The sequence below is a fragment of the Carettochelys insculpta genome, chromosome 29, assembly GCF_033958435.1.
Source record: "Carettochelys insculpta isolate YL-2023 chromosome 29, ASM3395843v1, whole genome shotgun sequence".
NCBI lineage: Eukaryota > Metazoa > Chordata > Testudines > Carettochelyidae > Carettochelys > Carettochelys insculpta.
The window spans coordinates 12,824,553-12,852,253 of NC_134165.1; the positions used below are offsets into that span (position 1 = coordinate 12,824,553).

General features: G+C 47.1%; 1 protein-coding gene across 2 annotated transcripts in view; it reads right to left on the bottom strand.

Annotated features, from left to right (window-relative positions):
* Positions 1-3,257: 3,257 nt before the first annotated feature.
* SLC4A8 (solute carrier family 4 member 8) overlaps positions 3,258-27,701 on the bottom strand; it is a 70,946-nt gene continuing 46,502 nt past the window's right edge. Inside the window, exons 13-25 of one of the 2 annotated variants that reach the window (XM_074980317.1) lie at positions 25,868-26,001; positions 24,293-24,538; positions 22,788-22,893; positions 18,563-18,724; positions 17,448-17,561; positions 14,828-14,989; positions 12,236-12,487; positions 11,009-11,077; positions 9,489-9,662; positions 6,577-6,714; positions 5,146-5,246; positions 4,203-4,305; positions 3,258-3,565 (exon numbers count right to left, since the gene is read on the bottom strand). In XM_074980317.1, coding sequence (XP_074836418.1) covers positions 4,218-4,305; positions 5,146-5,246; positions 6,577-6,714; positions 9,489-9,662; positions 11,009-11,077; positions 12,236-12,487; positions 14,828-14,989; positions 17,448-17,561; positions 18,563-18,724; positions 22,788-22,893; positions 24,293-24,538; positions 25,868-26,001 — 1,746 coding nt within the window. In that variant the 3' untranslated portion in view covers positions 3,258-3,565; positions 4,203-4,217. The remainder of the gene's footprint in view (positions 3,566-4,202; positions 4,306-5,145; positions 5,247-6,576; positions 6,715-9,488; positions 9,663-11,008; positions 11,078-12,235; positions 12,488-14,827; positions 14,990-17,447; positions 17,562-18,562; positions 18,725-22,787; positions 22,894-24,292; positions 24,539-25,867; positions 26,002-27,701) is intronic. The other variant, XM_074980316.1, reaches the window with a different exon arrangement.

Consider the following 27,701-nt stretch of genomic DNA (forward strand, 5'->3'; position numbering starts at 1 on the left):
GTCCCTGTCGACGAATAAACCTTCTGTTCTCCTGATGGCTGAGAGTCCCATCTGACTGCAGAAAGGAATGCAGGGCCCAGTGACTCCCCCACACTTGGTGACACCCAGGAATTTGGCTGCAGGGCTAACCAAAGCCATGACGACCTTCTGGTTCTTCCAAGACCCAGCTGGGTTTCAGCGCCCCAACTCCTGCACAAGTAGAAATGTCTGCACTGGCGGCATCCAACAGGAATTCAATGATCACCATACGTGCGGCTGTCCTCTGTCCATATTAGCTACATTCCTCCCCCCAAAATAAATGCCCTCCCCCTGCCCCAGAGACGGGCATTCCCACACCACCCCCCAAATAAATGACCTCACCACCTGCCCACACACGCCTCTCCAGCACTGGGGCACTCCTCCAACTCCCTCCCAGCCCTTGCAGAGCATCACAAATCCTCCGATTCGCACTCTATCTCCCACTCCTCCCAGAGCTCGGACAGCTGCAAACAGCTGAGTCGTGGCATTCCAGCTCTGGGAGCTAGGGGACAGCAGGGATGGAAGGTGAGTTCACTGACTTGAAGGGTGGGGCTCCAGAGTCCCAGTGCATGAGAGGTGTGGGGGAGTGGAGAGGGTGGCAGTGGGTCTGTGGGCTGCACGTAGAGCCCTAGTGGGCCACATGCAGTCCTTGGGGCTGCTTGTTGCCCAGCACTGATTTTCTGTCAGGCATCTGGTCACCCAGGCCTCGTTTGCAGAGAAGGCACCAGCCCGTGCGTGAGCTTTGCCTTTCTTCCATCCAGGAAGCGAGCCCAACACGATGGCAACTTTCTCCAAACCGCTCCTGGGCAGAACCTAGTCTCAGGAGAGCAGGTGTGAATAAATCGTGGTCTGGCCTCGGGCAGGAGCGCTCTGTTACAGCATCCAGGCTAACTTTGACTGGCCTCTGAGGTCACTCACAACTAATGTGAATACTCACCAGGATGAATCGGGGGCAAAATTTCCTGTCCCGTGCATGGTGTGAGTTAAAACAGATTCAGCAAAGCAAACGGGCATGTCGTTAACACTCAGCCCGTGGTTCCCAACCTCTTCCGTAACACGGCACATGTCAGTGAGACAAATAATCCCACGGCACGCCCACATTTTTCAGCTGAATCGACTGCTCAAATGTCGCCCCTCCCCGCCAGCCAGTTGGAGACGGGATGTGGCATTTAAACCTCATCCCAGCTCCAAGAGGCTTCTGCCCTCCTTCCCACAGCAAGGAGCGGGAGTGAGCTTCCCACCTGCCCGTTTGGGGCAGAAAGCAGTATTTCAGGTGCCTCCCAACACAAACAGGCTCCTGTGAGTTCTGCATTTCCCCCTTGCAGCAGCTCTGCAAAGAGTCACTGCAGGGGGGAAATGACCAACCTCGTGGGGACTCTTTGCAGAGCCACTGTGAGGAGGAATTGACAAACCCCACAGCAGCTGGACTCAGGCAGGCTTGCTGCTTGAGCCCCAGAAAGCATGAGGTGGTCAATTTCCACACCCCACCCTGCCTCTTACCCTCCCCCCTCCACATTCTGTGACACTGCAGAGAGACATGAGGGGAAATCAACTAAATTTCACAGCACACTTCTCGGGGCACACCAGTGTGTTGCAGTACACCGGGGGAAAAGTGCTGCTCTCAGCCAGTGAGCAAGCAAGCGAGAAGTGTTGTCTAACGGACAGAACGCAGGACTGGGTCGTAGAGCACCTGGCTTTTATTCCTGGCTCTCCCACTCTTAACTATCCAAGGCAAACAAAGCCCTGCAGTCAGCTCAGTGGCCTTCCTCCGTCTGCCTGTCTGTGAGTTACTGTAATGCAATAAGTTTTGAACACCGCAGCCAATCAGCTCTGAAACTCCAGGGAGCAGAGCCCCATTGATTTGGGTAAAAACCAGAAAACCCAATTCTGCCTTTTCGTTCTCCTTGCGGAGACGGGTGTAACAACCATGGGGCAGATGCTCAGAAAGGAAGTGGGCGTTAAAGACATGAGTGAATAAAGGTAGTTTCATTCCTTCCTCCCTCCTAGTGTGTTCCTTGGGGAGGGAACAGGTGAGGGCCCCAGGCATCCGCCCATCCCTTCTGATCCAGGGGGTAAGAAAGGTGCTTTGGAGGAAAAGACACCCAGAGCCCCTGGCATGGAGCAGGAAGGATGAGGGGGGCCTGGCATGTGGGAAGGAGGGACTGGGGGTACACAGACCCTTGACATGGGAGAGCCGAAGGAAATGGGGGATTAGCAGAGCCCCGACATGGGGAAGAGAAGACGTAGGAGTTGAATGGGGGCCCCTGGTATAGTGGGAGGGAGGGAGGGAAAATGAGACGACACAGGGAAAATGGGGAATCCTGTTATGTGGGGAGGTGCAGTGCACAGAGCCTCTGGCATAGGGGTGACTGGAGAATCCCGGTCTGGGGCACATGGAAGATATACAAAACTCCTAGTATGATGGAGCAGGGAGGCTGCAGAGACTCTCTAAAACAGAGGAGGATGGGGAGGGTTAGCAGGGAGCTGAGGGGGACTGGAGGGTTTCAAAGTCCCACTGTACGCATGCAGCTCAGCCTGCAGAAGAAACAAAGCCAGTACAAACCACTAGTACAAACAGTCTGCAAGCTCTTTGAGGCAGGGATTCTTTCTACACTTCAGGGAAGGTGCCCAGGACAAAAGAGCCCTGATCTTAATCAGCGTCACCCAGGGCTGCCATAGCACACAGGACTCATTGCCAGCAAGTTCCAGGAACTTCAACAGGACTTGAGAATGTGCCTAAAGCCTAACTGATTTAGGAGCTCAGGTATCATTGTCCAAAGGAACTTAGGCACTCGAAACCCTCAATCCCATTGACAATCAACCCTACATTTGGCAGCACCCAGCTCTGCAAGGTCAAGGTGCTCAGGGGAGGGAGAGAAGCTGATTGGTGGCACCTGCTGGCAGGTGAGAGGCACTGGGAACAGAGAGGAGGAACTGAGAGGGTGCTGAGCATCCATTATTTTTTTTTCCATAAGTGCACCAGGCCAGAAACACCCCCGGAGCTGCCGCCTATGGTGATACACAAGAAATCACTGCCGAAACGTAAGCGAGTGCCCCCACCAGACCAATAACCAACAGGTGAAAAACAGTCAATGGAGGATGGCCCAGGAAGACCAGAAAATTAATTTTGTACATTCAGAGGTTATATTTTCGAAGGAACCCCAATGGGAAAATCTATAACGCTCAATGGCCGTGCGGTAGCAGCCTCTCTACCACTAAGAGAACAGGAAACACACGCACGCACACACACAGAGAGAGGCTTAATAACACTGGACTGTCCTGGATCGCAATAGGCGCCTCAGCTTGCTGGTCTGACGAGAATCAGCGCCTGCTGAAGCACATGAAACAGCACTGAAAAAATGTCTGGATGGCTTTAATGGGACTCCAGTTACTTGAATGAAAACAGTACCGGAGGAGAGTGGTGAATTTGTCTCCTTTCTCCGGTTAAGAGTATTTTCTCCCCGTGTCGGTACATCTTGGCTCATCCCTGAGTCATCTTCCCATTCACCTCCTCTGCCGCCAAAGTCAAGGTCCCTAAATGAAAAAGCTATGGCGAGAGAGAGAGAGAGAGAGAGAGAGAGAGAGAGTCATTAGTAGCGGAAGGGCAGCATCTGCTTTCAATTGCTGAATCATTCTTGCCTGTGGGAAAACAACACGGGCAGGGGGTGGGTTTCAGCACAGTTCACCTCATTGACATTCCTCCCCAGTTACTTCCAGTGGAGCCAACAGGGCAAGGTGGAAGTGGGGGCTGGGCTCCATGCCCCTCAGGGAGATGCCTAAGGCACAAGGGGCAGGGCCTAGGGCAGCCAGCCCTTAGCACTGCTCCGACCACAGTGCTGGGCCCTTCCCTGCCCTCCCTCAGAACCGCACATCTCAAAGGGGCCCAGACCTCCGGCCACTACGGAAGCAGCAGGGGCAGTGGCTGGAGCTCCAGGGCCCTTTGAAACGCTGGGCCCCAGGCCAGCTTCTCCATTTGCCTGTCCCTCCCTGTAGCCATCGTCAGGCCTGGTTACTCCTCAAGGGAATAAGGCATTTGCTTTCCAGCAGTGCAGGTCTCAAACACCCTGCAGTCTTGCTCTGGGTGCGTCTCACATGCCCGCTCACCCCCATCCCACTGGTCTGCTCATGGCCCTGCAGCAAGGAAGACCAGGCCTCCATTTGCTCTGATCTTTCCACTCCTTTACCTCTTCTCCCTGGATTTAGAGGTGCTCTGTATTCATGCTGAGCGCTTTCCATAGAGTTGTCTTAGGCATTTCATCGGAGATGTTTATCTCTGAAGGGTCATCCCTGAAAGAAATATTATTGGTACTGATCACCATGATCGCTCTTGGCTCCAGTCCAGAAAAGCACTTAAGCGCATGCTTATCTTTAAACAGCCTGAATTCAACAAGACTTCCCATGTGGTTAAAAGGAAGCATGGACTTAAATTGTCTTGCTGGACCTTAGGAACCAATCCCAAGCAGTGTTCCCGCGAACTCAGGGGTCAGCAACCAAAAGAGCAAGGAGAGCCATTTTTTTTTTAATTTGGTTAAAACTCAGTATTTTAAGAGCTGCAATGCACGTGAATATGAGACAGCCCCTAAGAAATAACGTTAAACCAGACTTTTTTAACCCCTGTTTTAAGAACAACGCACACACAATGATTCGTAATGTGATACATGTCTACTGCAGGACGTTCACAAACTTTTTACATATTGACAATTATCAGAGGGATAGCCAAGCTAGTCCGTATCTTCAAAAACAACAAGAAGTCCTGTGGCACCTTATAGGCAAACAGATATTTTGGAGCATAAGCTTTCATGGGTAAAGACCTGATTCGTCAGAAAGTCCATGAAAGCTTATGCTCCAAAATATCTGTTCGTCTATAAGGCGCCACAGGACTTGTTGTTTTTCACTCACTGGCCGTGTCTACACTAGCCAAAAACTTTGAAATGGCCATGCAAAGGAAGTGGCCAATCACTTTGAAATTCAACTTCCTTAGCCTGCTGTGAGAACACCAGCCCAGAACACTAATGAATAGAAAAGCCAGGACTGATGGATCAACAGCAAATCCACGAAGATGCAAGCAGCACAAAGAATGAGACAATAAAAACATTAATTCTGGGGGATTTTCTTAGTGGGTTGTACCTGGTATTGTTATTTCGTCCTGGAACAGCCAAATATTTTGTTTTTCCCAACGGTAACTGAATTACCTCTGCTTCAGCGGCTTCTATCATCTTCTGAGACTCCTGTTTAAAAGATTAAAAACCACACGTCCTTGCTCTGTTGTGGAAGGAACTAAGGGGCATCTCACTCAGTTAATTCTGCAGGGCAGATCAAGCAGAACCATGGGAGCAAAAGATGTTGGATCTTCCACTCCAAGTGCAAGTGTGGTTTTGACCTTGCCTTCCCTGACGTAAATAAATAGCGACATGTCTGTTAAAAAGATCCTACCCGAATAAGACACTCCATGGATCACACGGGATGAAAGAATGAACCACACATGACCAGATGGTAGCCACATCATTTAAGGTACTACTGGATGCCATTGAGATATTACAGTGATGTGTGTAGTATAAGAACCAAGGTACGCGCAGGAGTGCGTGTGTGTGTCCGTGTGTCCATTATATATTTTAGAGCATTTGTCTGTCTTTCTGTCCATTTGTTCAAGAACTCCTCCTAAAAGGTAAGAGTTGGTATCACCGAATTCAGCACCCAGACTCCTTTATCGTAACTTAAAGCAAGGCAAGGGTTTGGTTGTGCCAGGGACATGGGATGTGCCTGGAATGAGATTGCTTCTCATACAGAAAAGAGACGGAATAATGAGGCTGGTGAAATGGGCTGGTTGAGGGCATGTTCCCCTACCCCCTGTACACCAGGACTGCCCCAGCTTTGAGCCTCACAGTCTCCAGGCACCCTTAAAGGAGGATGTGGGGGGGTGAAGCTCCATCCCCCCCACAATTCATACGGGAATATTGCCGTCTCTTCCCCTTCATCAGGGAACGAGGAGAAAGTGCACTCTTTGCTGCATTCCTCACTCTGGCTAGGGAGCACAGGGGGCGGACAAACCTGGATCTGTCCCATCCGGCGACATGCACCCTTCCTCCGGCTGTGCCTGCTGGTGCTGCAGAGGCCATGGAGCGGCACTTCTCACCCGGCCCCAAGCTGCCAGGGTGAGAGAGGGCTGGGGTTGTCCTCTCACCCTGGGGCAATCTGCATACTGAACTGCTTCTCCCCAGCCCCAGAGCAATGATTCCAGTGAAGCATGGACATTATCCTTTTCTTTAGCCACTTAAGTCAGAGTATTACTGGTACAGTACAGCATAGTTCTGGCCCACCGGGTGTGCTGAACAGCCCGCAAAATATTTTAATTTCAATGCAGCTGCATTTTCCAAAGAAAAATGATCCAGTTGAAACTTACCAGACCTAATCCTCCTGCTTCCAAATACACTACAAAATTATTTTTTATTTATGGTCCTCCAGCCAGATTGCAATCTTTAAACAAAGGGTTATGATGGTGAGTGGAAGTGATATAAGTTCATAGGTGCTGTTTAGCTCTGGACACTCATTGAACGTTACCTCTTCTTCCTTGGCTTTATTTTTGGCATCATCCAGTTTTTTCCTCTTGCTTTCTGGCATGAGGTCATCAAGCCAGCTGAGCTCCCGTTTGGAGAAACAGAAATCCATGACTTGCCGGACAAAGACCAGAGCCAAGACCTAGACAGATATAACCAAACAGCCAAGCCTTGTACAGTTGCCTCTGAGCCAGTTTTCAGACTAGAGTTCACCTGAGAGTTGTATCGGGTATAAATTTTTCATCTAGGCCATGTCAATTGAATTTTCAGATTCAGAACATCTTTCCTTTTCAAGTACGTACCGATCAACATTCTAACACATCCAGCAAATGCAATGAGCCCCGTCCTCACTGTGACAGACCCCTCCCCTCCAGGGCTTCTGAAAATTGGCTCGTGAATATAAATATGCATAACTGGGAGATGCTTCGGACAAAATACCTCTTGTAACCTACTATTTTTAATGTTATAATCTGCTCAGTCTGTATACCCTATTTTTGGGCATGCATCATTCTTGTCTGTAAAGCTAGATACGGAGAGTATGTCTGTTTATTGTACTAAATGTGCTAATGAAGGCCATCACTAATAATCCCATAACTGAAACGACTGGGTGATCAGCTTAAAAACTTGTAAACAGCCTTGTTTATCCTGTAAGTTTAAAAGGTGGCTGATGCTAGAAAGACATGTGACCATATCACCCGGTACTGAAAGCCATTTTGGTCCAGAGTTTTTCCCTGGCATTGGGTAGAACAAAGGTTTCCCACCCTCCAGGGAAGTCTGTTTAAGCAATGGTAAGCTACCAGTGATTCTGTCTTCATCCTGCCTTGGAAATTGCCTGACACACCCAGAGGTGGGGAAGAACTGGAGACTCAAGTCAGAATAAAATCCTTTCTGACTTGAAGCTTTCACCTCACATAAGAACAGCTGTTTGGGGTAAGAACTTACATGTAAGTAGATTCTTAGTGGAATAGAATTAGCTATGTGTTTTCCTTTTATTTTAATTCGTCATTCACTTTGATCCATCTGTTTTTACTTATAACTACTTAAATCCTACTGGTTTTGCTTAACAAAATCTCTTTTGTTTATAATCAAGTCCAGTGTAAGTAATCAATACCTGGCTAGGGTACATCTCTCTTTCACTGATAAAGGGGGCTTACTGGATGACCCCTTTTTATGAAAATCTTTTGCACAGATAGAGATGGGATCATTTGAGGTATTGATCCCTTTGGGGGGTTGGTTTCCTGCATGCTGCGCTCTTGAACTTCACCCTCTTAGCGCTGAAGTAAATCAGCATTTGCATTGCTCTGCAATGGGGTGGGAACCTCAACTCTCAGGCTGGGGCAGACCACAGGATCTGGACCAAGAGGGCAGAATGGTGGGGAGCCCCAGAGAGCAAGAAGGTGGGTGTCAATGGCATGATCAGCACACTTGGGAATAGCCCACAGGGTCTTTTGTGACATCACACTGTCACACTCACTTGCAGTGAGACCCCTTTACTGTGCCCAGGTGAGGCACAGGAGCCTTGTCTTCATTAGGAAAAGGTGCGTGTTTGAAATGTGGTGTGACAGAGTCAGGCCAGATGGCTGCAAAACAGGGGTAGAAGGAAAGTATATTTACCCCAAATTAAACATTTCTTTTTCCAAGGTAAGCTAAAAAGGGCTAATCCAGAAGAAGCAGGAACGTGCCAGAATCAATTAGGGCAGATACAGCTCACAACCCTGTTTAGCAAGCCAATGCTCAAACCACTGAGCTATCCCTCCCTCTCTCCTTCCCAAAAAGGCTCTGTCCTGCCCCAAATCACTTGGAAGGGCAGCAGAGACTCTGGGGTTTGATCTCTTCTCTTTTCCCCATGCTGGCCAATGATATGGGTGGCTAAATAAACAGCAACTTTATGCCCCAGGGAAAGTCTCTAAAGAGAGGACTGTTGTGTGTCTCTGAGGTGAGCAGCCCGCCTGAAAGCACGGGACCCATCAAGGCAGAGAAGGAGCTTTATCAGGGTGGTAAAATCCTAATGAATACAAGACAAGCTATCGTTTTAGTAGGCGTTAGCTGGTTGACTCCTCAATGGGCTAACCACAACTGCTTCGTCCACCCAGGGATTTTAACGGGGGTCAGTTCACAGCTGTTAAAAAGACATCTCTTTATCTAATTTGGACATGGCCACAGAATCAGGCCCAATACCAGTCCAGATTTAACCCAGTGAGTGTAACATAATTGCTGCCCCAGCAATAGGCCTGAGAAGCAGGGGTGTGGGGGGGGCGTGCTCTAACACCCCAGGATTTGGGTATCCTGGCCACATGCCCCTGTTGTTCAGGTTCCCAGCCACCATCACATCACACAGGGGCCTAGCTACCTGGCCTGCTATTATCTGGGGACTCTGCTTCCAGCCCTGGGTCCCACTCAGCTTATGTTCCCATGTGATAATTCTTGGTGTCCAGCCCTGAGTCCTGTTCAGATGTTGCCTTCAGCACCAGGTCTCGCATGCAGAGTCCCACCCAACCACTGGGCCCGGAGTCCTGGCCAGCAGCCCCACATGTGGGGTCCTCCTGCCGGTGCCGGCTCCAAGGGGCAGTGAGGGGCACAGACAGAGGTAAGAGTGGGTGCAGCTCACCACCCCAGCTCCAAAAATTGTTTCTGTGCCACTGGCTCCTGCTCATTCAGGATGGCAGGCTTCAATGGGTCTGCTCATGTGAGTAAGGGATACCGACGAGACCTTTAGGGCTCTCTTCTCGTTTGCCCCAGGCGAAGGAGCCTGAATAGATAATTATATTCACACTCATTTTACTTTGGCTTTGGAGGCCATGGAGGAAATGAGACTGAACAAGACCCAACAAAACCACCAATCACACCCTACAGCAGTCAGATGATTGGTGCCTTAGCAATATAACCCATCCAGCTAGTGAGGAACAAGAATCTTACCATCATGGGAAAGACGATCGCCGCAGGGGACACTTTGATGGCCCAGAGCAAAACGAGGCACGTCAGCTGGATCGCGGTGAAGAGGTGGACTTTTCGCAAGGGGACGTGTCGTAAGTAGATAAAGTCGGGCTGGTGTTTGGCGGGCATGCCAAAGAGCTTCAGGCGATCAAAGAACTGGAAAGACCATGCAAAGAAGTTCCAAGTGCGTGAGATTTCACAGGCTGACCAAGATTTGCACTTATTAGCTGAAGTAGAAGAGTCTCCTTGCAGATAACAAATCTAGTAGGATGTTGGAAATTACCATATGCAAACTAGTATGAGTATTTGTCTCCCCCATCCTTTCACAGTGGCTAGACTGTGTGCAGAGGTTTGTGATTCTACTACTGCAGGGGTCTCAAACAGGGTTACTTACAGTACCCGAGAGGTCGCTGTGCTAGTCTGTACTCCAACAAAACCAAGCAGCAGAAATGGAGCACTTTAAAGACTAACAAAATGATTTATTCGGCGATGAGCTTCCATGGGACAGACCCACTTCTTCAGATCAATCTCATTTCCAACACAGACTGACAGTACAAAGGACTTTTTCTTTTTTTCTTTTTGGTCCTCTGTACTTATAAATGTCAATCTGCACTTGTAGGGTTACCTATAAGTTTTTTCCATCCACAGGAAGAACTATGTGCATCAAGGCATACACAGACATACACCACCAATAGAATCTGCGGCACATGCACCGCCAACAGAAACGCCTGCTACCGGCTGTGGATGCTCTACTAACCACCTGGGCGGCGCCTGAATCTCTCCTGGGCAGCCACCCAAGCACTCAAATGATAGGGAACACTGGTCTCAAACTCATGGCCCACCTGCAGGCCAGAGTATACTCACAATCTGTCCTGGGGGCCTATCCCTGTCCTCCCAGCCCTGCCTCTTCCTGCGACCACCCCGTCCTCTAACCCCATTGCACTTGATGTGTGCACTCTTTCCACTTTCTTGCCACTCCTGACAGTGCAAAGAAGGTGGGGGGAGCCTGACTGCTCCTGCCACTCAGCACCAGCCCCACTTCCCGCCCCCAGTAATCCCTGAGGCCACATCCCTTGGTGGATGGGGTGTAATGACTGTAGAGGGCAGTGTGCTAGCAGTGAGGGGCAGGGCTTAGGAAATGTGCATGGTCCCTGGGTCACCAGGTCCCCCTGCAAATATTCTGCAGCATATACACCATAAGCTCAAGACCCCTGTACTACTGCCTGTAAGTTAACAGACCAGGTCCTTTAGCATGAGGAATAATAACAGTACCACATCACTCTTATACAGCACTTTGCATCAGCAGATCTCAGAAGATTTTACAAGGGTGGTCTCATCAGCCCCATTCACAGGTGGGGAAACAGAGGCACTGGGCAGGAAATGACTTGCCCAAAAGGCCTGCGCCAGAGGCAGAAATAAAACAAGTCTTTTCAATCCTGGTCCAGTGCTCCTGGCATTTCCATGCAATCTAGTATATGACAAGCCACTTCAAAATGACATACCTGAATTCCTCTGAGAGACGAAACACCCATGTAAAGGAACACGCCGTAAAGAACAGGCATTGGGATGAACTGCAAACAGAATGTGTGTATTAAAGATACAACCTTGTACAGTACAGATCAGCCCTTTCCCTAAGACTTTCCTGTCATTAAGGCTCACGTTTTCCATGCTCCAGCTCTGCCTCAGAATAACTGGGCCCCAGGGTAGATACCTCTGGTGCCCCCACTTTCCAAGAGCCTGTTTGGAGTACATACTCCTGTGCACCAGGCTGACGGTCTGGAAGACATGACCTGAGTTCGGATTCTACCTCCCTGTCTTTCTTCACTTTTAAGCAGTTTCACAGAGGGGAACCCATCCAGGCAGGCTTTAACCTTTGTGGCATTCTGGGTTCCACAGTTTGTCCACACACGCATCTTCATCGGCCCATGCAAATGGACAAACACCTGTGGGCAAACCCCAGCGGCAGACCCACATGGCTTTTGTGTGCAAAATCACACACCCATGTGGAGTGGGCATGAAAACCACTTGCATGGAAATATACAAATACAATCAGAGGACCAGTCTGGACAATCTGGATGTACAGGTCTGCCACTTTATCCATTAAACCTCTTTAAGTGCAGTCGTAATTCAGGTTAGCTCATGCAGGTAACAACAGCAGTAAAGACACAGCCACTTAGCTTTTAACTCAGGCTAGCAGCTTCAAGTCTACGGGGAGCCTGAGCAATGTTCCCGTTAATGTCTTCCAACCACATGTAGAATAAATTTTATTATGTGCATTGAGGCACCCACAGATGTGCACCACCATAGAAACACATCCTGCTGGCTGTGGGTGGCTGTGAGCACTTTGCTAATCAGCCGGGTGGCACCTGAATCTCCCCGAGTAGCCACAGAAGCGTACAGATTACAGGAAACATGGGACCTGGGATCCATCTAGTCAGTCCCAGATGCATCAGAGAAAGGGCAAGAACACCAGCAAAAGGCACATGTGGGATAAACGGCCCTTCTAGGAAGATCTTGCCTCAAAGACTGCAACACAAGATTCTCTTTTCTCCTGCATTATATGTTATAACTGCATATTAATTGCTATCCACATAAATTGGCATCCCTCTTTGAATGTTACTAAGTTCTTGATCAAAGAAACATCATGTGGCAGGGAGTTCCACAGTGCAATCACAAAGATGATACTTATCCATGCCCTGATGAACTCTCGACGCTTTATGTTCTATTACCTTTAACATAGCCGTCATGAAGACAGAACAGCCCATAAGCACAAAGATCATGAGGCCTGTGACTCTTTGCTCTCGTATTCCCAGAAATTTCGGTTGTTCTCCTGGAGCTGAGCAGCCAGACTCTAGTTTAAGGCTGTTCACGTGGGTGATGGATAGAACAGTTGCAGCAACAAACCAGGGCAGCCCCATCACAGAGCACACTCCCAGCATTATGGCTACCATCAGAAGGTCCAGGTGGTAGCCACATCCTTTCTGCAGGAAGACAGAATCCAGTGAGACAAGACACACACTTGAACCAAATGGATGATTTTTGAAAACAGACTTATGCGTTGAAATCCTAGTTCCCTTTTGGCATTGACTTCCAGAGATCCAGGATTTCGCCCATACATATTAAGGCTAGAAGTGATTACTGTGATTAGCTAGTCTAATCTCCTGCATAACGCACAGAATTTCATTCAGTTATTTCTGCAACAAGCCTGTATCTTGAAGCTGAGCTAGAGCATACAAATTAAAACCTGATGTACAATGAACATTTTTAATTAAATGTCATGAAAAAAATAAGAATATGAGAACGGCCATACTGGGTCAGACCACAGGTCCATCTAGCCCAGGATCCTGTCTTCTGACAGAGGCCAATGCCAGATGCTCCCAGAGGGAGTGAACAGAACAAAGACTCATCAAGTGATCCCTCTCTTGTCATCCACTTCCAGCCTCAGAAGCTAGGGACACCATCCCTACCCACCCTGGCTAAGAGCCATTGATGGACCTGTCCTCCATGAATTCACCTAGTTCTTTTTTGAACCCTGTTCAAGTCCTGGTCTTTATAACATCCTCTAGCGAGGAGTTCCACGGGCTGACTGTACACTGTGGAAAGAAGAGCTTCCTTTTCTTTGTTTTAAACCTGCAACCTATTAATTTCATTTGGTGACAACTAGTTCTTATGTTATGGGAACATGTATATAAGTTGTCCTTATTCACTTTCTCCATACCTGTACACCTCTATCATATCCCACATCTATCTCCGCTTTTCTAAACTGAAAAATCCCAGTCTTTTTAAACGATCTTCATATGCCTCCCATTCCAAATCCCTCATCATTTTTGTTGCTGTTTTCTGAACCTTTTCCAACACCAAGATATCTTTTTTGAGACAAAGTGACCACATCTCTACATGGTATTCAATACCAATACCAAAATTCAGACAAGGAATAAAGAATTGCTAAGTTATTTGTGGTCATAAGAACTCTTTCAGAAACAAGAAAATTCATACTTTTATCCAGAAATATTGCAGCAAGAAGTTTTTATGCTTTAATAAAGTACCACGGAAAACTAGCATCCTTCAAATCTACAATTATCTAGTCATGCAGAAATGAACTTAAGTGGAATTTGGAGAGAAAATATTTCAATTTTCTTGGAAAGAAAAACAAAAAAATGAAAAAATGTTCAAGTGTTTTTAGGTTTTTCCCAAAACATTGTCAAAAAATCTACTTCAGTTAAAGACCCAAACAATGCTGGGTACATCTGCAAGTAAATAGATAAATGGCATTTTGAAATTTTTAAAATGAAAATCAGGAAATTATCACCAACCCCCCTTAAAAATTTAGTTAGTAAGTAAATAAATAGGGATGTGGATTTTTTTAAATGAAAACCTAGACATTATCACCACCCTCCTCTCCAAATTGGTAGAATTTTCCATTTAATCAGAAAGCAATTTTTCATCAAAAAACTTTCCACCCACTTTATATTTAAGCAACTAAGAGGAAGCTATAGTGTAAGTTACTTAATGGTGTGGACACTAATCAGTCCCCTGGCCGCAGGGGGTAATAAAACCCTCTCCTCAATATTTTGGATTTAGGCTAATTTAATTTTTAGGAAGATTACTAGCCAAATTCTCTGTTGCTCAGCTCCGTGTGTAGCGATTCAGAACCTCATTTGGGAAAGTGTTCTTATTTAGGACAGCAATTAAGCACATGCTTAAAATTAAGCACGTGCTTAAATGAGGGCTTTGCAAAGTGAGAGCTAAGCTGATGTGCAAGCGTGTCACACTCACTTAGCAAAGGAATAAATGACTTAAGGCACAGCATAATGGATAATCCAGTCCCTTCATCCACTCCTAAAAACACTCCTGATTCACAAACCTGTCAGTCTGCACTTTAATGGAGGGGCCTATTCTGTTAATGACCTGAAAGTTTGCGTCTTACTGAAGAGGAATTTTCACAACACTTTGGAAAGAGAGGCTGCTGAACTCTCTTTTATATTCAAATTCGACACATTAACACATGGTTTGAACCGGGATGGGAATTTTCTAGGTCATTGTATGGGCTCTTACGCATACTTGGCTTTATCTAATTCTTGACTCCTCCCCCCCACCCCGCTTCTGCCCCTCTGCTCTCTGATTTGCTCACTTTGATAATATTTTTCTGATTTGTCAACCTTACTATTTTTGGGTCTCTGTGCCTTAAATATTGAGTCTGATCTGGTCTGGCTATGGGCTGAAGAAGTGGGTCTGTCCCACGAAAGCTCATCACCTAATGAATTATTTTGTTCGCCTTTAAAGTGCTACTGGACGGCCTTTTTGTTCTAAAACACAGTTACCTTTAGTTTGTGCTCCTTCCTGTTGATGATAACAGCAGTGATTTGCTGGTCCATGAATATCAAGATGGTGCAGAGGAGAGCTGGGATAAGAGCAGCTAGCACTGTCCACCAGGGATTGGGTCCTATCGGGCTAATAATCCATCCACGGTCATCTCTTGTCGGCTATGGCAAAACCCACACACAGCACAATAAAAGCTATTTGTGGCAGAAACTGCACCATCTATTCTCGTGTATTTATTCAGCCTCCATCTCCACAGTACCATGGTACCTCCGTCATGAATGAGAGGGGTAGCCGATATAGTCTGTATCTTCAAAACCACAAGAAGTCCGGTGGCATTTATAGACTAACAGATAATTTTGGGGGCATAAGCTTTTGTGACCTATGCCCACGAAAGCTTATGCTCCAAAATATCTGTTAGTCTGTAAGGTGCCACAGAATTCCAGTCTTGAATGTATTTAATCTCCCAACGCCCTGCAAACTACTGTCATCATCTGACAGACATGGAACATGTGACTACTGAGAACATTTTACAAGTTCTTAAGAGATTTAGACGCCCATGTCCAGGGTGCCCTCTAATTTTTTTCCATCCAAGTGCGGGATAAATTTTGTTATGTGCACCCAGGCATGTGCATATGTGCACCACTCACAGAAACACATGCTGGCTGTGGGAGGAGCAGGTGCTCTCGTAATCAGCTGTGTGGCATTTGAATCTCTCTTGGGTGGCCACCCAAGTGCTCAGCTTAGAGGGAACGCTAATGCCCACATTTCATTTTTTTCAATTTAATTTATGCCTTTGAGAATTGAACTCCCATTTATTTGGGCTCTTAAGGCTCCGATCCTCAAAGGTATGCCTTACACTCCTTGATTTTCATGCAAGTTAAGTACCTACATATCTTTAATGAGCAAGCCTTCGGTGCCTAAGTCACTTCTAAAAACATAAATATACTGTCTATACTTGCCCACATTGGATGTGCCACAATCGACCTTTCGGAGTTCGATTTTGCTGCATGTGTGAACACACAGCAAAATTGATCTCTCTGGGCTCGGCTGTCAACCTTGGTACTCCAAGTATAGCCCGAACAACCCCGATCAAAACAAGGGCAGAAAGTCGATTCTGATACGCTGATTCTAGCTATACTAATAGTGTAGCTAGAATTGCATATCTAGGATCAACTTTGTTCCCTACTGTAGACCAGAACTAAGTCAGTTAGGTACTTCTGAACATTTCAACCTGCTTTTTTATCTCAGGTTCTAAGGTTATCAAGTCTGTGGTAGAAAGAAGAATTGAGTTTGTGTCTTTCAAACCCCAGGCTACCAACCTACTTACCAGGCCATCTTTTCTCTGTGACGTTTGCCCTATTATAAGAATTCTGGTCATTCCATGACATGATAATTGTTTTGTTTTTGATTTTCTGTTTGCTTTTTGCACCCTCCCTTTACTGTTTTACTTTTTGGTTCTCATTTGAGTAAATCCCATTGTTCCAAAACTGGTATTTTCCCAAGTCAGTCGGATGCTTTTGAAAATGCCACCTTGGAACTGAAGCGGCTTTCTGAGGTCATTAGTTTAGTGACAAAATCAATACAGAGCTTACACCTGCCAACCCCTCATTCTTCCTGTTTCAATCTCTAGATCCCAAAGCCGGAACCATAATCCAGCAGTCCTGATTCCCAGACCTCTGCTATAACCACTACACCCCACTTCCTTCCCACCGCTAGGAAAGTTTCCAGAAATCCAGTTTCTCTCTTTCTCCTGCTTTAATAACTAATTCAAACACCTCATCCAGAAATGGGAAAATAACCCTGCAGTTCTAACTTCTGGTCTACATCTACACTAGCACTCTAAGTTGAAGTAGCCTATTTCGACATAAGAACATCGAAATAGGCTACTTCAATGTGTATCGTCTACACGTCCTCCAGGGCTGGTGCCACTGACCTTCAATGTCGAAGCAGCGACGGAGAACGTTGAAAGGAGCCGCCCCGGAAGGAAATGTGGAGCGTCCACATGCACAAGCGCTCCCCGTCGAAATAAGGGGCCAGCAAAGCCCCAAGCCGCTCCCTTAAAGGGCCCCTCCCAGACACACTTGGCCTGCACAGCACAAGATCCACAGAGCTGACAGCCGGTTGCAGACCCTGTGCACTCAGCATGGACCCCCAGCTGCAGCAGCAGCCAGAAGCTCTGGGCTAAGGGCTGCTGCATGCGGTGACCATAAAGCCCCGCAGGGGCTGGACAGAGTGTCTCTCAACCCCTCAGCTGATGGCGGCCATGGAGGACCCCGCTACTTCAATGTAGCAGGACGCAGATCATCCACACATGCCCTACTTCGACGTTCAACATCAAAGTAGGGCGCTATTTCCACCTTCAGATGCGAATAGCAATTTCGATGTCTAGCCACCTAACGTCGATTTCAACGTCGAAATAGCACACGGCACGTGTAGACACGACGCGTGCTATTTTGACATTGTGCCGGCTACTTCGAAGTAGCCAGCTAGTGTAGACACACCCCTGGTCTGCCATCCGCTTGATCCTGGTGCCTTCCACAACGTACCATTCATTTTAAAATGTCATTACAATTTTGGATTGTTCCGTGAAACCAAATCTATGTGACACCGTTTGATTACCTTGAAGACACTGGGAACTTGAAGCTTTGGTGATGGGACTCCAATTAAGAAATCAATAACCACCATAGTGACGATGGTAAAGAAAACAGCAAAGTCACTTATCATGGCTCGTACCTGGTATGAGAAATTAGAGAAGCATTTGGCATCAACAAGTCATCAAAAAAATCAGTGGACAGTATAATCAAAGGCAAATGTTTTTCCTACTGAAATTCTTTCCCTCTTCCATGCAACATAACTGTATTTATATTTATGTAATTGTAATTATATTTAACAATTTTTATTGTTTGAGGTAATGTTCATTTTTAGCAAAGAGCCAGATTCCAACATACTTTTTAATGCACGATTCTACTCTTCAGAATTTTTTAAAATACCTGGATTCTTCCCTTTAGGAACATGTCAACACCCACAATCAACATATAGTTATAATATGTTATCATGTTACTGCATTCTCAATTTAGCAATATTGGTCTTAGTGCAAATTGTTCCTTGGAGTGCATGTCATGGGTTTTGTAGGTACTGGCTAGATTTCACATTCACTACACAAAGATTGTTCTAAATATATCACATACGTATCCTGGTGTGTCAGAATCATGCCATAATATCTGCTTCAGTAAATAAAGAATTTGGTAAGTTTTCCACGACAGCTGGTTGAAAAATCTGGTTTTTTTCTACCCAGCCATAATTTTGGTTGTCAGATGAGCTATTTCAAGCAAAACTCCAACTATTGCGACTTGGAAATACTCCCATGATGCTTCATGGGAGGTGTAGTTCTGTGCCTCTAGCTCTCACTGTCCCCTATAACCTGGGCTCCCAATTCAAACTGCATTTCCCAAGATGCACTTAGCTCTTCCCACAGTGAGCGAGAGGTAGTGTATCATAGGAGTCCCTGGCCTTGGTGCATCATGGGTGATGCAGTCCTCCTAGGAAACCCAGCTCACAGTAAAGGATGGGGACATGAGATTAATGAACAATAGATCTTGGAGGGACTGTGGCAAAATTTATGACCAGTTCCAAATTCCTCACTGCCTTGGAATTTATAGCATTATACACTAATAAGAGGTACCATGAAATACTGGTCTTTGAAGAAAGAGGATTGGCAGTTACCAACTACCTACTCTTGTTGGGAAATAGTGGCTGGTTTTAAACATCTTCAGTGAGCCAGACATGATGAAGGTGGTGAAGAAGAGAATGCAGGACCAGAAGAGGACATCTGGTGTGTAGGGGCCATGATGCCCACAGGCAGGTCCAGTAAATTCTCCATGCATTTTCTGACATTCCTAGAGAAACAGGTAATCAAGACACCACCATAAACATGCGTGATGCTGATGCTACGTCACAGATGAGCCAATGACGTGACATCTCGACAAAGGGGCTGTTTAAAAGCTTTAGTACCTGCACAGTCTCAAGACAGAACTCAGAGATAAACCCTGCTATTCTTACATAGGCCAAATTCCCATGGACTGCAATGCCTCTTTGGCTGACAGCATGTGGCTTTAATATACATTAGGTAGCAACATGTAGGAATGATCAGAAGGGCTGTTAGATCATCTAGTAAGACCTCTGCTCAGCTAATTCTGAACTTGACAGGAGAAAACTATTAGTTACTTAAAGTCTACATCAGGGTTTCCTTAAGCTGAGCACTTGGGCGGTTGCCCTGGAGAGATTTAGGTGCCACCCAGCTGATTAGCAGAGCACCCACAGCCGGCAGCATGTGTTTCTAGAGGTGATGCACATCCCCATATGCCTTTGTGCACATAACAGAATTTATTCTGCCCATGGATGGAATTTGAAGGAATCCTGGTCTACATCCTGCAAACACTTAACAGATGAGAGTCATCACTCAGGGTCATCATTTCAAGTGTTTATCTCCTGACAATTTCTGTCATGAGACGTAAGGCTGGATGTTCAAAACCCAATCTGCTGACTAATGAGTATCGGAAAACAAACATTTTTGTCCCATGAAGAAAACTGGAATTTAAAAAAAAAACAGTTTCAAAGCCTGAAAAAAGGCCAAAATTTTCAAAATATTTTTCAAATTGAGACTTTTTAAAAAGACAATTTGTGGAGTCCTCCAAAACATTTTATTTTTAATACAAAAGAAAGTGGTTTACAAAATGAAAACTACAACTAACAAAAAGTGAAACACCTCCCACCCACCTCCCACCAAAATGGGGCATTTCAATGTCTTCTCAATGTGTTCTTCACTTATTCTCCAAACTGAAATTTCACTGCAAATATAATTTTGCACAACATTTATATTTCATCCTCAGACCAGCTCAGCACTGGCACTTTCTGCCCCTTGCCCTGCCCCCAAGCGACTGTTTTGCAGTGGGAACAGGGTGGGTGCAGGGAAATTATGGGAAAGGGGTTACCAACTTTCTCAGACTGGACACCATTTACTGCAATGGTGCCCAGTCCGGGAGAGTTAGCAATGCAGGAGCAGGGCCAGGAGGGGAGCATGGGTTGGAGGGGCAGCAGGCGGGCACACACCTGTCAGAGAGAAGCAACCCTTTTAAGACATTGCTTGTCTCCAGTCACCTGCTGTCCCCTCTTCCATGAGTCCTCTGGCCCCATGAATGCCCCTCTTTGAGCAAGGTTGGGTGCTCATGCCTTAGGAGGCAACTGGGGCTGTTGGTGCCCCAGCACTGAGCCTGTGGGGGGCAGAAGGAAAGGCAATGGGACTACCAGAGCCCAGGTTGGTGCCCCAGATTTCAAGGCTCCCTACGCGGCTGCGTGCTTTGTGTCTGGGTAAGGACAGCTTTATGCATCAAAATGTTATTTGCCAATAGAAATCTCCTTTGAAATTTTTTTTTTCTGAGCCGCTTCGATGTTTCAACAACCTCTTCCTAATGACAGGTGTGCTTATGCCGTAAGCCGCTTATCAACCTGGGGTAATGGAGAGGCCACGTAACACGGCACTTACCCGAATCATTACGCTAATGACATAATTAGTGCCGACCACTAACTGTTTACTCATGGAAAAACAGCCATGGACCTGTAATGGAAAACCATTACAGCCTTGCTGAACTGCATGCGATCTCTAATGACAGTGGCTATATTTCAAAGTTACCCCCATCCCCAAAACAACACAAGAACGCTTTGCATCACAAAATGCTCACAGGATATGGGCTAGGATTGTAGTCATCCTGTAGGCTGTGTACAGTACTGTAAGGACAGGGAGCTCTCACACACACAGCAGCCGCAAACTGTCCCCTCATGCTTCAAGGAAACTGGGGGAAGCCAAAAGTCACAACGTTGCTCCAAGTCCTATAGAGAACCAGCTAGGTAGGAATCACTCCCTGCTACCACACCAGCGCTAGAGGGAGGGCAGGCTATAGAGCTACAGACCAACTGCAGGAACCGCAGCTCCTGAGCAGCATCTCTGTATCACGGGGCTGCCAAGTCTTGTGATTTTTAAGCCAAACATGATTTGGGGCTCATGATTGCTCTCCTTTTGGGGCTGGCAGTGCAGACGCTATCCCTCCTGATGAATTATGCCTTGCCAAGGCAGACATACCCTTCACATTCACTTGTTCAAGCCAGGCTCCTCCCACCTCCCTTCCCAGCTCTGACCTGGCTCACAGTAAAATCCTCATAGGTGCGAACTTAGACCTTACCAGTAAAATGCGTTTAAACTACCCACTCCCAATAGCTGTGTTCCCTTTAGTTTTGTCCATCCATGGACAGCTGCTGCACCCACAACCACCAAGTGAAGGTGGGAGGGGGACCCAGCTCTGCACCCCTGGAAGGGGCGGGGCCAAGGGGTGGGACTTAGGGCACTCGACCCTTAGTGCCTCCAGGACCACAGGTCTGCCCTCCCTCCCCCCAAACAGACATGCAGAGCGGTGCAGCCCCGGCACTGCAAAGGGGCCCGGAGCTGCAGCCACCACTAAAATAACAGCGGCCGGGGCCAGAGCTCCAGGCACCTTTAAAACATCAGGCTCCAGGGCATCTTCCCCTTTTACCCTGCCATCAGGAGGCCTGATGGCAGGCTCATTTCAGGGGGAGGGATAGCTCAGTGGTTTGAGCATGGGCCTGCTAAACCCTGCATTGTGAGCTCAGTCCTTGAGGAGGCCATTTAGGGATTGGGACAAATAGATGTCAGGGATGGGTGCCTGGTCCTGCTTAGGGGGCTGGGTTAGATGACCTCCTGAGGTCCCTTCCGGTTCCAGGAGATGCATATCTCCAATTAGATATTTATATTTGTCACGTGCACCGAAGCATGTGTGGCTGTGCACCACCAAAAGAAATACATGCTGCCCGCTGTGGGCTCTCTGCTGCTGAGCTGGGCGGCACCCGAATCTCCCCAGGGTGGCCACCCAAGCGCTCAGCCTGCAGGGAACACCAAGCAATGGAGATTTCTGCTCCCTGCGCAATGGCCACCAAACTGGGACAGTAACAGAGAGGTCGTCGTGTTAGTCTCAAAACAAACCAGCAGACCTGTAGCACTTTAAAGACTAGCAAAATGGTTTATGAAGGGATGAGCTTTCGTGGGACAGACCCACTTCTTTCGATCTATAGAATTTTCAGTCCAGACCCAGATACATAGTACAGAGGTCCAGAAAATTTGGAATAAAAACTGACAAATCAAATACATGAATTGAAGGAAGGGGGTGAGGGGACAGGTTCAGGCGCATGAAGAAGGGAATAGGCAGCAGGTTTGAAACAAAAGGAATTCTGACTTCACATGACTCATCATCAACCTGTGGAACTCACTGCCAGGGGATACTGTGAAGGCCAAAACTACAAAGGGGTTCAAAAAAGAACTGGCTCAGTTCATGGAAGATAGGCCCATCAATAGCTCTGAGCAAAGAGGGTCAGTGATGCCACCTCATGCTTTGGGTGTTCCCCGCTTCTGATCGCCAGAAGCTGGGAGCAGACAACAGAGGATGGATCACACCTGCTCTGTTCATTGACTCTAGCACTGGTCACTGTGGGACCTGGCCTCTGCTGCTGTAACTCTGCTGGCAGTCTGGGGGCAAGTGTCTTTTGATTCAAAGATGTTTTTGGTATGCCCCATGCAGGTTCCAGGGTGGGGTTACTGGGCCCCATAACCTGCATGGGGCATATCAGAGGCATCTTTGAATCAAGAGATGCTGCTGGGGTTTTTCCCCAGAGCAGGCAGGCTGGGTCCAGGGAAGGGTAGGAAGGTGTGCTGAAGCTGTTCTGGGGCTCCTCCAAGCTGGTGTGTGACAGGCGTGGGCTCCTCTGGCAGAAGAGCGGGAGCTTACGTCTTCTCCTAGTGGGACTTGTGGCCCTGGCTGACGGAGGAGGGCAGGAGGACCGTTAATTTCTGCCCCCGGGCCCGGAATTGCTGTCCGGTGGCCTGCAGGCACTTACACTAACGGTGAGGTTTGCCCACTCAATCGCAGAAGGGATAATTTTCCTGTCGCTCCAGTACTGCAGGGTTTGATTACTGGGGTTGTCGGGTGCGGCACACCTGCAGCTGAGAGCAAACAAAACACTGTAGAGTTAAAGCATCAAAAGAGGGAAACTCCTTGGTGACCACAGAACCTTTCTGCATAATAATTATACCCAGCGTTTATTCTGGGGAGGTGATGCATTGTTCAGGCTTTAAGAGCAAAACCAAAAAGGATTCCGAGTAAAACTGGGCTCAGCAACTCCAAAGCATAACTTGTACCATTACCTGCACTACGACAATGGGGAAACTGAGGCAGAGAGCAGTGGCTCAGTGCCCTAACCACTAGGCTGTTTGAATATTCTCAAAGCACATAGCAAAATGCCACTGGTTTCCAGGTCTTCATGGATTCCCTTTTCAAAAGCTTCCACTTTTCTGTGGCCCATCTCTTTGCTGTACCCTTAATCATTCACAGGTTATGTTCGCTGGAGTTAAGTAAGTTTAATCACTGCATTAACCCACTATTAAGCAGATCACTTCAGCACGTGCTTAAATCGTCCTCCGGACACTTCTATAGCCTTCACTATCACATCTCATAATCACTGGGGAATCTGAAGCTCACAACTCCCCTGTGAGACAGAGATGAATTATTACAGGCACATCATGTGAGTTGCTGCTCAGGGTCCCTCAGAAAGCCTGATCCAGAGGCTTGTCGACAGATGAAAGCCACCCCAGAAAAAAAACAAACAAACGGATGTGTCTTTAAAGCAGAGTAGCTATTCCTGAATACCACCATGTTTGGACTCTTGTTCCGGAATGTTCTTAATCCACTTCCAAACTGGATTGTGGAAAAGAATGTCCACACATGGAGCTATTCAGGAGTAGCTGGCAACTGAAGCTGGGTCTCCTGAACCCCAGCCCAGAGACCTATCCAGTTGATCACTGGATCAGTGCCAGGCCCCCAACACCTCCCTGACAGAGGAGCAAGCTGATCCTGGGTCTCAAAAAGGCTGAGAAATGCAGCATTAGACTATCTTCCTCTAAGCACCTGCTGAAACCCACTTAATACTCAGTAAGGTGCCACAATCTTGCTGAAGTGAAGGGGAATTAAACCAGTGCTTAAGTGCTTTGCTAAACAGGGATGGCACAGGCATATGTTTTGCTGAATCAGTATCTTAGTGGCCTGCTTGATGAGCATACCTGCTGACCGGGCAAAGAGGCAACAGTGAAAGCTGCCTGGGGGCTGGTGATTCAAGAGGGTCTGGGAGATCCCTGGCAGCATGCTCTGGGTCGTGCTGAAGGGCTGGGGTGGGGGGAAGCTAGCCCAAAGCCCCGCCCCTTCCTCACAGGGCCACACCCTTTCCCCGAGGCTCCGCCCCTTCCACAAGCATGCAGCCCCAATATTGTCTGGGGGCCTGGCAAATCTGTCCCCTCCCCCTGTAGATGAGAATAGCTTTAGAAAAGAGAAGAACCGAGATGAACTCACTAGTAGAAGGTCAGGTGGTCGAGCTGGCTGTGCATGTGGATGGGATAGGTCTCTCCTAACTTAATCAGTTTCTCTAGTGCTTCGTAGATGAAGATGATGCAGATCAAAGAAGCGAATGCCTCTTCCGTAAATCGCGTGATGTAGCGTACAAGGGAGCTGGAGTCTGTTGCCACAAGGACGATGCACAAAAAAGCGGTCCACAATCCAATACTGGTTCTCAGGGAAAGATAGGAGAGGGTGTAGTCTCTGCAAATGGGAGGAAGGTCAAAATAAGCAAACGGGCAATCCAGTTTCATTGGATGACACAGGAAATTGGGAAGAATTTTATTCAAATGTTAAGACTCTTCTGAGGACCAATTTAGTGCATCGCTGCTCTCGAGGCCAACCTGCCAAGGGTGGAGACCCAGCAGAGAAGAGCTCCATTTCTATTATTATTAATCACTGATGTTGTGGTAGCAACTGGCAGGGACCAATTATGCCAGGAATAGTAAACCTCTGTATTAAAATTTCAGGCCTTGCCCTGAAAGGAGCTCACCGTTTTCAAACACACAGTCACAACTTTAAGCATGTTGGTAGAACCCTTAATTTTAATAGGATTAGTCACTATGACCAGTAGGAAAGTTTCCATCAACACTCCTTTCTAACAGCGAACTAAGTTTCCCATGAATATTATTTTTTTAATGAAAGTGTCTGCTTTCCACAGATATTTTTCAGTTTTCATCAGAAAGACCAAAGTGTTTCAGCCAAAAATGAAATATTTCACTTTTTGGACAAAACATTTTCAGTACAGGTTGAACCTCTCTAATCTGGTATTCTCTCATCCGGCAACATCCATAGTCTGAGATGATTTTAATTAGCTGGCTGTCTGCTTATCATGCATGGGTGTGGCCAAGTTTTCCACGGTCCCATAAAGTTTGTTTACAGCCACCTGTCCTGTCTCTTGCGGTTCTGTGATGCTATATACTCCTAAATTTCTTCTCAGAGTCCAGTAAGCAGTGGAAGTGTTGATAATGCTGCTAGACAACATTGACCTCCTGTGGTTCAGCAAATTCTCTGGTTCAGCACTGGTCAGGTGCCGAGGGTGTCAGACTAGAGAGGTTCAACCTGTATTCATATTTCCACTCCAAAAAAGCAAGATTGTCTGAGGGAAAAAAAAATACATGTTTTCATCAGACATACTAGTTATATGCTTAAAGTTAAGCATGTACCTAAGTGGTTCCAGGGTCCAAACTTAAAAGACAGACCATAAGAGGTGGATGAGACAAACAAGCATTTGAGGATAGGGAATAAGAACTGGAGAATTCATGTAACTTTTAAGCACGTGAGCAAGACATCCAAGGCTCCTTAAAGTCAGTGTACTGTTCACCATTCTAGTTCTCATTAAATCTGCAATACTCCATTCCAGTCTAATATCATCACTCGTGAAAGCAGCAATGTTTTATTTGCAATAAAGAAATAAAATTGCATTTTACATTTGCTCTTTCTTTCAAAAAAAACCACATTTTCCCTGTTATTTATTCTGCCACCTGCCCACCTGGGTCAATTCTGCACATTTGGAAGAGCACACAGCCTTACTTGCAGAACTTGAATAAAATCTTTTCAAACACCAACACTGGTCCGGTACTTCCTAAGATGGTGAGGGGCTGTCCGGCGAACAGAGAGTAAACAACTCCCGTCATTGATGCTCCAAATAAGGATTCTATTGCGCTCTGAAGTTAAAGTAACAACAACAAGCAACATATGAATATTCCTCCTTCTCTATGTTTAATACGCATTGCCTGTGTCTACACTACAAAATAACTTTGAAGTTGTTTACTTGAGTGTCTACACACACCTTACTTCGAAGTTAAATTTTGAAGTAGGGCACGACTAGTAAGCATCCTTCAGTCTACGTAGACTATGGATCGCGCCCTTCGTAGCTCCATTTGGAATCATCATTTGCAGCGTCGAGTGTGACTGTGAAGGCCCACACGAGAGTGACAGTCCTTGCTGCATCTGTTGCATGTGTAATGGGTGTCTGGCAGGCCCTTACTGTGCTTTCTGTGGGCTCACTTCTCCTCTGCTAGCTGTCTGATCCTCATCTCACTCTTCTGAAGGCCCTTGTGTAGTCCTGCCTCCATCTGCTGCGATCGTCTGCCAGCTCCTCCCAGCTGTCCGGCTTGATGTCTACCTCCCTGAGGTCCCTCTTGCGAACATCTTTGTAGCGCAACTGGGGGCATCCAGGAGGTCTTTTGCCAGAGGCTAGCTCGCCATACAGGATGTCTTTTGGGTACTACTCCATTCCTGGGAATGGAGTAAGGACTTTGAAGTTGGGTTCATTTAACTTCAAACTAGGGGAAAATGTGTGTAGACTCTCTGCAGGCTACTTCAAAGTAGCTCCTAACTTCAAAGTTAACTTTGAAGATAGTTCCTAGTGTAGACGCACCCATTGGGTCTGAATCTCATTTACACTAAATCCACTTTAAACTTCTCTCCCAGTGCATAAGATGGGGATATTCACTTTAAGGTGAGTATACGCTGCCAGAGCCCTGTATGTGGGCTCATTGGAGAATGCAGGTGATTATTTTCAAGAGACCGCCACCTAGCCAACTGGGCCCTGGGGCAACTGCCCCCACCCCTCCGTCCAGCTCCCTGCCAGCAGGCCTGATGTTCCTGTAGAGTTTCACATGGACACCCATCACCCTGTTATCCATGATTCCCATCCAGCCTACAGCAAGATCTTAATTTTAAATAGCAATGACTCTGCCAGGGTCGTCTTATTCGCCTACCCAGTCTGACCAGGCAGCTCTGTGGAATAACAACTTTGCAAATGTCACGTTGAAAGGTATGCCGCACTACCATGCCCAAAGCATAAGCCGCACATGCCTTGGGATATATGTAGACTGCAGGCTTCTGTCGACAGAAGCCTTGTACGCAGAGTGCGTCCAGACTGCAGATCTCTGGGAGGAGGTCTGCCATGTCGGGAGCATTCTGTCAACTTCTCTGCACACCTCGTTCCACGAGGCAGAAGGGATGTCTCGACAGAAGGGGTTTTTCTGACTTTTAGCCCCGTGTGTGCAGGCCAAATGGAGGAAAAGCCTCTCTTGACAGAAATGTCGGCAAAAGATAACACAACGTGTGCACAATTTGTGTATCGTTTGCCAACACTTCCCCACAGTTTAGACACAGCCCTGGAATTCCATAGGCCAACGGCATTGCTGATGTGAACCCATATAGTTCCGCTCATCAGTGCTGTCAACACTCACGACTTCATCAGAAGCCTCATGGTACTTGGTGGTTTTCCTTAAAGCCCCAGTTCCCAGAGTCAGGTGATTGCGTGAGAATCTCAGCTTTCATTTAAAAAAATAAATAAAAACTTGCTCCCTGAATAGCTCAATTAGCAGATGGCAAATCAATAGACTCCCGAACA